This window comes from Misgurnus anguillicaudatus, chromosome 4 (assembly GCF_027580225.2).
Source record: "Misgurnus anguillicaudatus chromosome 4, ASM2758022v2, whole genome shotgun sequence".
In the NCBI taxonomy this organism is placed as follows: Eukaryota; Metazoa; Chordata; class Actinopteri; order Cypriniformes; family Cobitidae; genus Misgurnus; species Misgurnus anguillicaudatus.
In genome coordinates this window covers 20,045,096-20,058,325 of record NC_073340.2, presented here as the reverse complement: position 1 = coordinate 20,058,325, position 13,230 = coordinate 20,045,096, and the positions used below count along the sequence as shown (strand labels likewise).

The following is a 13,230-nucleotide window of genomic DNA, read 5'->3' as shown; positions in this document are numbered from 1 at the left end:
GTGCCAGCCTGCACTTCATAAAAAATGTACAGAAACAATAAACCTCTTATATTGTATAGAGGCAATTAACAGACTTTTGAAAACATGTTTCTATTTATTCTCATAACTCAAAGGCTGAATTGTTTTTCTGGCAGTGACCTTGAAGAAAACTGTGTTATATAAATGCTCAGGGATACAGATTCATAAGTGAGATTTATATGTCAGTTAAAACTCATAAGTGAGTTTTATATGTCTCCTTATTAGAATGAGAAAACTAAGCTAGCACAGAGATGTCTTCCTTATAAAGCAATAAGGAAACAACATAATATTATAGAATGGAAAATATGTCACAGTAAGTTGAGAGTAAGTTCATGCGCTGAAAAGTTAAATGAACAGAGATTCAGAAGAAGGGGTTATTTACAGTAACAATAGTCTTTGCTTTTTGGTGAAAATTGAGAGAGGCCCATTTCCTGACCATCTTCTTTCTATTCTATCCGCTTCCTTTATAAGGACTCTGCCATTCATGATGTGCCATCTAAAGAGATTCAACATGTGGAAACAGTTGATGGAGAAAAAACAGGCCAAACCCTGAGGTCCCAGGACCGTCGGGAGAAGACTGCGCCCGAGAAGTCGAGACAACAGCTTGTGCAAAACAAGCCAGGCAGTAAGATGAAGAAATTTGAACCGTCTTTAAAATGGAAGAACCTCGGCCTCACATCTCCTTACGAGTAAGTGATAATTCAAAATCCCACTGGATGTCCCCAAAAATACACCCAAGTGCCATGTATGTGGCAGGCTGTTGACACGGGTTTAGTCAGTGTGTGCTGGTGTGCGTGTGGTTTGTTGAAGCACTCACACTTTAAGAGATTAAAAAAATTATGTGGCTTATATATCAGGACATCTTCTCCTGCAGGTGTTAATTGGTGCAGTCGTGGTTTGGCATAAAGAACGTATTGATAAGTCACAATCATATGATTTGTATTTACTACCCTCTCATGTTGTTAGTGGATGAAAACATCCCCTAAATTCAATGGCTATAAAATGTATTAGATGAATATTTTTTCCAAAATTTTTTTCATTAATCTGTTAATCAACCTCATTACTGATCAAAACTACCAAATCTTCACAAAAATTCCATGATTTTATTTCACACACACACACACACACACACACACACACACACACACACACACACACACACACACACACACACACGAATATATGCTTTTATTATGGAGTTATACTCCATATAACTCAATGTACAAGCCAGAAATTAAGCTCTGTTATTGCATAGGCCTACTAAAGGGTTAATAGTGCCCCATGGTGATCAACAGTAAAAGTTACAAATTTGACCTCTTAGCAAAAGGAAAAAACACCACCATTCAAAAATTCATGATAAGAAGGTGTCATAGCTCTGCATTCAAAAAATGTTGTTATAATGAAAGTCAATGGGGCAAAAACAGCCACTAACAATAAATGAGGGGGAAAAAAAATAAAAACTGATGCTACACAAAAACTAAAAAGCCATAAAATTTCCAAGACTGAACAAGGTAAACAAAAATCTAGTTTACAACCCTTTTTATATTGAAAATCAGTCATTTTGTGTGTGTTTTTTCCCCAAATCAGTGACACCACTTATGAACTTGGCAATTGAAGAGTTAAAATCATAAAATTTCTGTGAAGATTTGGTAGTTTTGATCAGGTCTGAGGTTGATTAACAGATTTATGAATATTCATCTGATACATTTTTATAGCCGTTGAATTTAGTGGATGTTTTCATCCACTAACAACACGAAAGAGTAGTACATTTGCCTACGGTATATCGTTGAGTTTTTGAAAAATTTCAAAGCATTTTCTTAAAATATATGTAAATATAAGATTTGTCACCAAAAATCATTCAATTTGCTGAAATAGAGAGAAAGTTGTGGCCAAATGAAGAGTAAAAAAACTCTCTAGTGGATGAAAACATCTCCAACAACACATAAGGGTTCAAATGTATAACTGTGTTAATTGATGTCTTATTTTTCAGTAAGGTGGAGGAGAAGATGTCTGTGAAAAGTGTAGAAAGCAAGAAGGCCTTGGCATACGGCACAAAGTCACCAGCATCAGAGAACAAAAAAAGAGCTAATTTCTCCGAATCGTCTATGCCAGGCTGCCGGTCCTCTCAAAAAATGTATGTTACCATAATCCTACTGCACAAAAAGCTTTTTCATTGTATGTGCGGTACTGTGTTTCTTCTAAGGTACGAATCCTAACCATTGCAGTAACCCTCTCCAAGGCACACGCATAATTGAATAACCATTTGATCTTCCAGCCAAACATATATATGCAATCGCTGAATTGGAAATAAAAGCAATATCATCTGTAAAAGAGTTTTCATTTTATAACCCTTAATAAGACACGGATGAAGCAACCGTTCAGGTTGGTGTGCAGACGACGTGGTTCTCTGGTGCTTCTGGGAGTAGTGGTCTGTAATAACCGTTTCTGTTTGGCCTGATAACCCTCTTCTCTCTTTGACTCCTCTCTGTCTGTTTGGCGATGGAGAGTGGAGACTCCAGCTGTCCCCATAACGCAGCCTGCCAGAGTACACAATCCAGCCGGGTGTAGCCACAGGTTTTTTTGTCTGCTAATAGAGCCTTTTTAAATCAGCATCACTCGCGGGAGACTGTGCGACGTGCTTAAGAGCATCAGATCTGAATCGGGCACGCTTGCAGTACAACACTGTAAGTGTTTATCATGGCATGAAGTACAAAGAGTTAACTGGTGTCCGGCAATTGCGTTATCCCCTGGAAAACATATCCAAGTCCCTCTGGCCTTTTTTGTGTGTGCAGAGTTTCACGACTCGTTTCACTGAACTTTCATTTCAGTAGCCTGACCCGCTTTAACGGCCATCTGCGTTTGTGCATGCGTGTGTAGAGATCGAAATCACTCTGATGACCGCTCCAGTCATCGTCATTTCATTGTAGAGCTCTGTTCTGTCTATCTCCCTGCTGTTTAATTTGAAGCCACTGCTTAAGATGGCACATTAAATAGACCCCTGAGTTTGACAGGAAGATAGGGTTTTGACACAAAGGCCTTTTTAGAGAGCAATAATTCATTCTACAGTGGTTTCTACCAGTGCTTTGAGAAAAGGGCCTGTTGTGGTTTGGCATACACCTGCTCTGACTCTCTTCAGATTTACTTTATATTTGGCGTGTTAAGCTCTGTTTATTAATAAAAGTTTTTTCTGTAACATCCAGTTATGAATATTTCTCAGTTCAACCTTGAGAAAATACTTCTCACAGCGTGCGTCTGAAAATGTGGGCCAGATTGAATGCGAATGTGTCTAATGGGTTCATATGTGTTTGTGTGCACAGTAAGACCCCAGGAGAAGCTGATGATTTCATTGAGAGTTCATCAGAGGGTGAGGAGGATGAAGAACAGCCAGACAGACGTGCGGAGACCACCACCAACCTGCCTACCGAGTACTGGCAAATCCAGAAACTCGTCAAATATTTAAAGGTAAAATTATTTTTATATATGTTATGTACACATCTGTGTCAATACCTTAAAAAATGGGTTTACAAAGACTTCTCACGAGTGTACACCAGATGTGACGTGTCAAAACTAAATCGCTCCCATTATAATCAATTAAGCTGTCTACACTGGAAGCGTCTATTTCGGCGCATCACGGCTCGGTGGACTCCCTGTTTCTATTTTTGACACATTGCAGAGATACTTCAGACAGTTTATTTTCCCTGTCTGTCTAAAATAAAATTACTTTATTTGCAAATATCTTACGTATGTTTCCTAAATAGACAGCTTATAATATTCTGGTCTCTGGGTTTTTAGTTTAAACATAAAAAAATCAGTTGTTTCTTACTGTATGTATACAGTTTTGCTTTATGTGCAAATGTCATGATTTTGATATTCTACAACCCATTGGTGAAGTCTCAGGGTTACAGCTGTTTAGAGCTCAAGCCACTGGAGCGATTATGCATTATTGGTCGCCTCATTGGTAGACATAGTATGAACTGAAATCATTCGCCAGCTCATGGATCCCAAAGTAAACTTGATCACACTGGGCCAGCACTTGCTGGTTTTAAGAGTTCATGGCTTGAGAACACCTCTGTCCTCATTCGCACCACTGCAGCTGAACATTTGCTCAGAAAACACGCTGCTCTAAAATGTATTCACTTCAGCACAGCCATGTACAGTAGTTCCCCTGCTACTGACAGGAAACTGTAAAAATACATCTACTGTAGCATTGTATTACTGGATCCTTTCTGTTGCCCTTGAATAGCCGTGTCTTCCCACATCCTCTTGAACTCTTAGAGTAGAACTCTTGAATCAATATTACATGTTTTTTATTACTTCCCATCCATTAAAAAACATTTCCTGATGTAATATTTGTAATGTTTGAATATTGCAGTCATTGTTTTATTACCTCTCTTATATTGTAGCTTGTGCAGCTACATTGCATCATTCCTTTACTATTTGTTTATTAATACTGTACACAGCATATGAGTGTGCCTTTGAATGTGTTTATATAATGAACTTTTATGAAGAGTGTCTAACCAAGAATTCTTTAATATGCTAAATTGCCCTTCCTGTAGATCAGATTATACTCAAAACCAGATTATAAACCCTAACACCACTTTTCTCATGATATTTTTTGACCCAATGCTGAGTTGAAAATAACCAAGCTTTTTTTTAGAGTGTAGGGTTTTCTACTATACATTGGGCCAGTACCCTTTAAAAAGATTGTTATATGTACCATTAAAAATGTTGCGGTATTGCCATTGCGACACTAAAATGTGTTATTTTCAAATGTCTGCATATACAAACAAGAACTTTTCAACTGGACACAACATAGATTAAGCAACATACACTATGTATGCAAGATAAAAACGCCTTCAAATTAAAGCATTCTTTCGATAAAAAAATTGTATATATATGTTTCTGGAAAATTTTTGATGTTAATCTGCAATACCGCGATTATCCACTTACCCAATTAATGAAAAAACTGAAGCCAAAACGTTATTTACTCATTTTAAACTCTGTGTATGTTTTGATAATCATCCTGAATCTGATCTCTAAAAAAATTCCTTCACAAAAATGCAATTATTTTAGCTTTTGGCTAAAAATGTTGTATTTTTAAAGAAAAATACCCATATTTGAGAGTTTATGAGCAGAGAAAAAAAATAAATAGGATGAAATGTTTTTTTCACGTTTCGTTTATGAAAGGTTCTTTCATTTGATATATTTGTATGATTATATATTTTTAGAAGAAAATTTTCCTGTAAGGCATTTTGTGAAACTTGTGAAATTCACAAAATATGCTGACGGGCAACTTTTCAAGAGAGTTAAATTTAAAGATCAAATTAATTACATGACTTAATGATTTACAGTTTTTACAGATGCTAGGACACATTTCTCAATACTTAGGTCACTTTTGCAAAACTCTTCACACAGTGAGCACAACAGAAGTCAATGTGGGCTAAACTAAGGATCAATTATTTTTGCGTTGACACAAAAAGCATTCAATCACTACATCTCTCAAATTTCATGAATTCTTATCTCACTCAGACACAACTGCCAAAACTTTTTTTTACATACATGCCAATTTGCACATGCTTACATACTGTTTTCAAAACTGTTAAACTTATGTTCACAACTATAACATAATACAAAACTGATTAAGACATTTAAAATTAAATGCTATAAAAATAATTGGCCAAATGGAGAAGACCAAGTAGATTAGCATTACTATTGTATCTGTAACAGTGGATGGTGTGTATACAAATTCTTGTATTTTGGAATTACTCATTAAAAATAAATTAAAAATAAACTACATAAAATATTGAAGAATTCTGCTTCATGTCTGATCTATTCCAGTAACATATATTGCATTGAATTATAAACAAAGATGTGTCCTTGTTTTACACAAGAAAACATTGTATAATGCTACATGTTGTTAGTGTTTTTTAGGTCATTGTTTTCTGGGTGACAAAGTGTGTTTGTCGGCTGTCAACTTTTGCTAGTGTTCTGGAAGAATGAGACCTGAATAAAGTGTTTTGGTAGTTGTAGTGCATTTTGAATGTGAAATGAACTACTTTGCCAAGCTGAAAGTTTGTTAGGAGAACTGTGTGAAGAGTTTCGCAAAAGTAACCTAAGTATTGAGAAATGTGTCCTAGCGTCTGTAAAAAACTGTAATGAATTTTGTGTAAACAAAGCTCATACCTTGGAAACGGTGTCACAGATTTTTGTTGTTGTTGTTGTTGGAGAACATTGACTATTTAAAACCATGGTTTACCTTGAAACCGAAAACTGGCACATGCTTATTTGGTACCTGTATGTACCTTTGAGGTAGCCTACTAATATTCACTTTTTGGTACCAATATGTACCTCTGTCTGAGGTTCTAATATGTTAGGTACAAAGATGTACTTGTGTATTCAATCATGATTTTTGTAACTTGCAACTTAACCTTTGTTTAATGTTTCATTATTTGCACATATTAAAATAGGTAAAGACATCATCTCATTTTGCATTCTAATATAGTTAAATAGATAACTTCATTGAAGTGATGCTCCAAATAATAAAAGAGCATATATGTTGTTTTAAACACCAGAGTACACAGTGCATATTTTAATTTCCAGTGTAGTAATAAATCACTTAAAGAAAACAGCCAGGCTAAGTTCAGCCACAGGTAGATATTTTAAGCCCAGTGAAACACAGAATAATGGATCTGATTTTCCCTAAGGGAGGTGCTCATCCCTTTTATTTCAGAGAAAAGAAGCTATAGTTTTGATGAAGAAAAGTGGTTTGATTTTCAGCGAATCAGCCTCTTTACACATTAAAAAGTGCATTAAAAAACTTGGCGATTTGTGTGAGGTGTTTGTTACAGCGCTGCGTTTGGCTCTAAGACAGGATGTGTTTGTAACGTACTCTTTCTTGCATTTTATCTGTCTGGAAACCACAGATCTTATTTATGAGGGTTTGTCCAGTAGCGCAGTTATAATGTCATTACCATCAGAAGCTAAAACATAGCCTGTGCCAAACTAAATATCTGTTTTATTTTTGGAGCGAGGGATCCGTTTTTCCTTCCTTTTCTCCTTCTTCTGGTCTTTTCGAGGGTATAGGCGTACGTTTGTATTTCTGGGAGATTACACTTCTATATGGTGATGCATGAATGATCCGACTTATGTTTTAATGGTTGTTTAGCTAACAGATACATTTCCAGTATACGTTACCTTGGCTGTAAGTTTACATGTCTTCATGTTTGCCTTTCTGTGTACATGTATCAAGGGCAGTTTGCACCAGTGACTGTGTCCTTTCATGATGTGAAATGTACACACTGATGTTTTCATGGCAGTATTCGTGTTATATTTAGAAATCAGGCATGGCTTTGGACCGCAGAACATATTACACGCAGTAAACTGTCAAACATTCAGTCATTGCCTGGATGGGTCAAAGAACAAGTTTCAAGTTTAATTCACACATTCACATCAGAGTGTAGATGAGGCGGTCACAGGCTGTTTGTCTCATCAGCTTTTGGCCCAACAGCCTCATTGGCTTGAATTTAGAGAAATATGGCAGGCAAACAAAGTTTCACAGAAAAATTATCTCGCACTTTCCCTTTTCCTAAGTCTCCCGTTCTGCCCTGCTCCTCATTAATCGCTTGTAAGTAATTGTGCCCTAATGCTGTTACGTGTTAAAAGCATGTGTAATTTTCACCAGTGTGATTAGCTGATTTTTATTACTCACCCAGTTTGACTAAAAGGTTACACAATGTCTGTGTCTGCTCAGGAAATAGCCTAATCTTAGTTTTCTCTCACAGCAGTGTTTCGTGACTTGGTTACGTTGTGCTCAGTGTTTCTCCAAGTTTTGCTTATTTTTCTGAATGTTAACCAATAGGAACAAATAAGAGACTCTGTATGTTTTAAAATGATTCTTGTTATGAAATACATTTAAACTTTGAACATCTGCAAAGGTTGCACTGTTACATGGTTGTGCAAGAATTTTATAAGAAGTCAGAATGAAACAGCTCTTAATATCTCTAATGGCCATTTTGATGTTTTGCTCCCTCTACTGGACAGAGTCAGTGCTAAAATTAGTGTGAGGTGAAGCTGCTGTCTTGTGTGATGCTCTGGACCTGCACGTGTTGTTTAAAGGGCACCGGTTTGTTTTTAAAGTATCAGCTAGAACTAGACAATACCTCGCATATGTGCTAAATTTCTTTCTTATTCCTGATGTTACAGTAAAGATAGCAGGATTACATCAATAGCAATACGTTTTTACAGAGACTTTGTGTGTAATGTATGTGCACACATGTGGAGGCATGCTTATTTATAAGATACAGACAAGTTACATTGTCTATTAAAGGTCATGTTCTTTCTATTCTAATTTTTTTGAACCCTAGTAAGTGTGTAATCTTGCTATAATAGCATAAGTAATACCTGTAAAATGATAAAGCTTAAAGTTCACTGCCAGTCGATATATTTTCTTTAACAGAATTCGCCTTTCAAAGCGATCGGTCGGTTTGAACTACAGCCCTCTACTTCCTGCTTTAATGAAGTCAATAGAACAGTTTTTTGACTAAACTCCACCCACAAGAATACGTCAGTCGCCAGCTAAGCTAACGGCAAGCTAAGCTAACGGCAAGCTAAGCTGCTATCAAATCACAACACACTAAACAAACTAAACAATCAGAAATCATTACGTATTTCTGAAGTAGGGACTTCATAGAACAAGGAAGACATCAGCCCGTTTTGAGAACAGTGAAAACAGCGTTATACGGATAAGTAAATTGTGTAAAAACATGTTATGTTAAAAACACATGTTATATTGCTCAATGTAAACACAATCAAAGCTTCAAAAACACTGAAAGAACGGGACCTTTAAATCTAAAGGAGGTATCTCTGCCCTAAAGCCTGTCGCACACCGGTGTGGGACAAGCTTAAATGGATACTTCAGCCAAATATCAAAATTTCCCCATGATTTACTCACCCTCAAGCAATCCAAGACAGCATCAGACAAACACATTTCGGGTTATTTAAGTAAATGGCCTTGCTTTTCCAAGCTTTATAATGGTAGAAAACAGGAATCAAGGAACAGCTTCTGACTTTAAAAAGTGCATTCATCCTTTAAAGAAGTAATCCACAGAGCTAAAACGGGTAAATAAAGGTTCGCGGCGCCCAGCTACGACCCAGGAAGTTGCTCAAATCCCTGTCACGCCAGAGGGCGCCATTCACATAGTTTAACATTAAATAACATCATATTTCTCCCAAATCAATAACGATTATCATTGGCGGCTAACGGATATTTTGCATTTTGAAGTAGACGCTATCTGACTGCACTCACCCTATTTAATGTGCACTTCCGGTGTATGATACCTCCGAGTTGTCCTAGATGCGTCTCGATGCGGCGCTGAGCTGCGCGTCCGGTGTGCAACCCCCTTAATGCTACGTACACCAAATGCGGGGCATCGCGTTACTCCCTCTAGATTGCTTGCGTTATTTAACTTCGTATCATGCAATTTTTTCGCTTGAGTTGAATATTTTCACCTTGGCCGAAGATGCGAATAGTGTGTTTTCGCGGCAAACGCGCCACCCATTTCGCGTCATTCGCTTCGCCCCACGCGAGGACGCATCTGATTGCATCTTTGCATTGACTTTGTGTGTAATCTACTCGCGCAAATCGTTGAACTCGCGTCTGGTGTGAACCCACAGTGAAACTTTCTCGTGAACTATTTAAGGAGAACATGGAGAAGATGAGTGGTGTTAAATTATTAGGTGTGTTGTGGTTATTCAGGAATATTAGACTGATGGATGACATAATTAACCAATCAGAATCAGTTTTACTCATCATTTGTTCTTCTCAACTTGTGCTGTCACTGTGAGCTACTGTCTGGGTCTCAAACTAAACTACTATCTACCAATGTTAAGTATTTTATTATGCTGTTGTTGCTCTCTTAAGACAGCACTTAAAGTTTGCACGTTTCCTCCAGTCACATTTGATAGGTGGCACAAACTTTTTCATTTATCATCATATGATAAACCTGTCAGTCATTCATGTTCGCAGCTTTTATCCGTATGCGTGTGAGATCTCTCTTTAACATCTGCGGCTTTACACCACTGACGGTAACGGCCCTTCAGAAGAGAGACAGAGATTTACTTTATAAAAGACCTTCAGATGTTTTCTGAGTTGTAAAGAATGTCTAAAGCACGTTGAGACCAAAGCTGCTAGAAAATGAAAGCATATGATATGATTTCTTTTCCCTGGTATCAGTACTAAATATAGCTTTGTGTTTTTACAAGGTTCAGCGTTATCCCATCGAATGCTTTGAAGACAGAGGGGGTGGCAAAGCAAAAAGTGCAGTGGATTCACTACTAGTATTGGTTCACATTTAGTCCAGCCATTTAATATGGGCAACATATGTGCCTCTTTCTCTCTATTGGTCTGTATCTTGCTTATCCTACTACAAGTCTTGCTTATTATGTCTTATTATATCTACTATTTTCCTCTCAAGATCTTTCTTTTTCTCAGTTTTTCCTCACTCTCAATATAGGTCTCTTTCACACCTTTTCTTTGTTTAATCTTGCTGTCTTCTCTTTTTTCCTCATTTAAAATCACTTGATGCTATTTGTGACTGATATTTGATCATAATTGTACTTTTATACATTTAGGATAAAAATTAAAACACTTAAAGTATGCTTTAATAAAGTTGGCCTATAGCCAAGAATCTAGTCTGTCTTTTTACGTGTTTGCGAATGTATGCGCACGGTCGAATGCACAGCCACGGTCAAACGCACAGACTGCAATTTTTGCAGCTAAAGGGACACTTTTTTACCTTTTTGGAATCCATTTAGCTAATCTCCGGGTCTGCCGGTGCCACTTTTAGCATAGCTTAGCATAATCCATTGAATCTGATTAGACCATTAGCATCGCACAAAAAATAACCAAAGCGTTGCAATATTTTTCTTATTTAAAACTTGATTCTTCTGTAGTTACATCGTGTATTAAGACTGATGGAAAATTAAAAGTTGCAATTTTCCAGGCAGACATGGCTAGGACTCTCATTCTGGTGTAATAATCAAGGACTTTTCTGCCGTAACATGGCTGCAGGAGACGCAATAATATTGCGCAGCAGCCGAAAATAGCCCCCTTAGTAACTTTCAATGGCAGGGGACTATTTTCGGGCACTGCGTAATATCATTGCGCCTCCTGCAGCCATGTTACAGCAGCAAAGTCCTTGATTATTTTGCCAGAATGAGAGTATGGTTGGAATGATGTAACTAACTACTAAGGGTGGCACGGTACATGAAAAAACATTAGTGTTTTCTAGTCAAGACCACCTAAATCGAGACCAAGTCATGACCAAGACCAAGACAGGCCGAGACCGAGAAAAGACCAAGGCTTTAAAGGGTCGAGACCGAGTCAAGACCAAGACCAAGACAGGCCGAGACCAAGTCAAGACCAAGACCATTGCAAGTCACTGCATTAAAACACTTATGATAAAATGTGGAATATGCATATGATAAGGCACTTCTTGTCTCTGTGTGTGTGCGTGCGTGCGTGTGTATGCCATCAGAGAAGTTGCTAAAATAATCAAAGGCATTGCAGATATGTGGGAATTTATCTTTGTCAATAGAGACAGAGCGCAGTTATGCAAATTTGAAAACCACGCCCACCGGGGGGGAAAGCGATCCAACCGTCTCCATTGACTTTGTATTGCGAGAAGCCGCCTCCTTGTCATTTCTGGCTTATAACAAAAAACTGAATAATGCCTAAAAGCTGCTGTGTGACAATATGTACAGCTAACAAGCCAAAGAACCCAGAAATAAGTTTTTATAAGCTGTCGAGCCGTGGAGCCCAGTCTTTGGGGAGAGTGAAGTGGATCGCCGACTGCGTTTCCCCCTGGTGGACGCAGTTCTACTACTATGAAAAGTTGCCTGTATCCATTTCTGTGTCTTTGAACGCTCGTTTTTTGGGGTCGACAGCTTATAAAAACTTATTTACAGATTAAACTTAAAAACAGATTAATACCTAAAAGCTGCTGTGTGACAAGGTGTACATCTAACAACCCAAAAAAACCAAATACGTTTTTATAAGCTTTCAACTTCAAAAAAACAAGCGTTTAAAGACACCGAAATGGAAACAGGCAACTTTTCATAGTACTCCTATTAGTAAAACTGCGTCCAATAGGGGGAAACGTAGTCGGCGATCCACTTTATTCTCCTTAAAAGCTGGGTTTTACGGCTCGACAGCTTATAAAAACGTATTTCTGGGTTCTTTGGCTTGTTAGCTGTACATATTGTCACACAGCAGCTTTTAGCCATTATTCAGTTTTTTGTTATAAGCCAGAAATGACAAGGAGGCGGCTTCTCGCAATACAAAGTCAATGGAGACGGTTGGATTGCTTTCCCCCCCGGTGGGCGTGGTTTTCAGGTTATGACGCGCTGCGCTCTGTCTCTATAAGCAAATAAAAGTGAACAAACACTAAAGAGCTGAAATCAACTTAACCATTTATTCTGAACTGTCTTTCCATGGCTTGCCATTCACTTAAAGCAACACTATGTAGTTTTAATGTAAAATTGACTTACGGCTCCCTCATGTGGTTGAAAAGTGCAACAGTGCCTGGTATCAGACACTCTTCTGCAGGCAGGGGGAGGGGCGGGGCTGTGTGCTCTACCCTCCACTTCGACTTTCAGAGTGTGCTTGTAGCAGCTAGGAGGCTGCTCAGGTTGCAGCAGCAGTAGAATTTGTCCAGTTATGAGTTGTTCTATCACTGAAATAATTTTAGAGACATTATTTAAAGGTTGAAAAACTACATAGTGTTGCTTTAACACGCTGCAGGTGTTTTTAGGAATAAAATTAGAAAACTGTCATTGGGAGAAACTTAAACAATGCTTAAACAATGCCAACATTATATGCCAAACCTGAATAAACTACATAAAATTAATGATAAAAAATAAATTTGTGATGTGCCATCAGTTGTGAAGACCTTTAAAAAGTGGTCTTGAGACCAAGACCGGTCTTGAGAACCACAACACTAAAAAAAACATCCAAACCATTCGTTCCCTTATCTCGGTTCGGAGCGTGTGTGTGTTGCATGGTTCAACACAATGTAGTCTCGTGTCCGTGTTACCTAAAGCCTTGCATACTTTTGTCTGGCTCGTGGCTCCACAGTGCGAGCCTCCGTTTGGGGAGGTGTTTATACTCGACGCACAGCCTGGTTGCCGACGTGATGAGACGTCATGCTCGGCTAG

The 13,230-nt window shown here is 38.0% G+C and overlaps 1 protein-coding gene across 1 annotated transcript in view; it reads left to right on the top strand.

Annotated features, from left to right (window-relative positions):
• odad2 (outer dynein arm docking complex subunit 2) overlaps window positions 1-13,230 on the top strand; it is an 89,103-nt gene that overhangs the window by 15,646 nt on the left and 60,227 nt on the right. Inside the window, 3 exon segments of the mRNA XM_055176257.2 lie at window positions 490-707; window positions 2,009-2,152; window positions 3,336-3,480. Of these exon segments, the coding sequence (XP_055032232.2) occupies window positions 490-707; window positions 2,009-2,152; window positions 3,336-3,480 (507 nt within the window).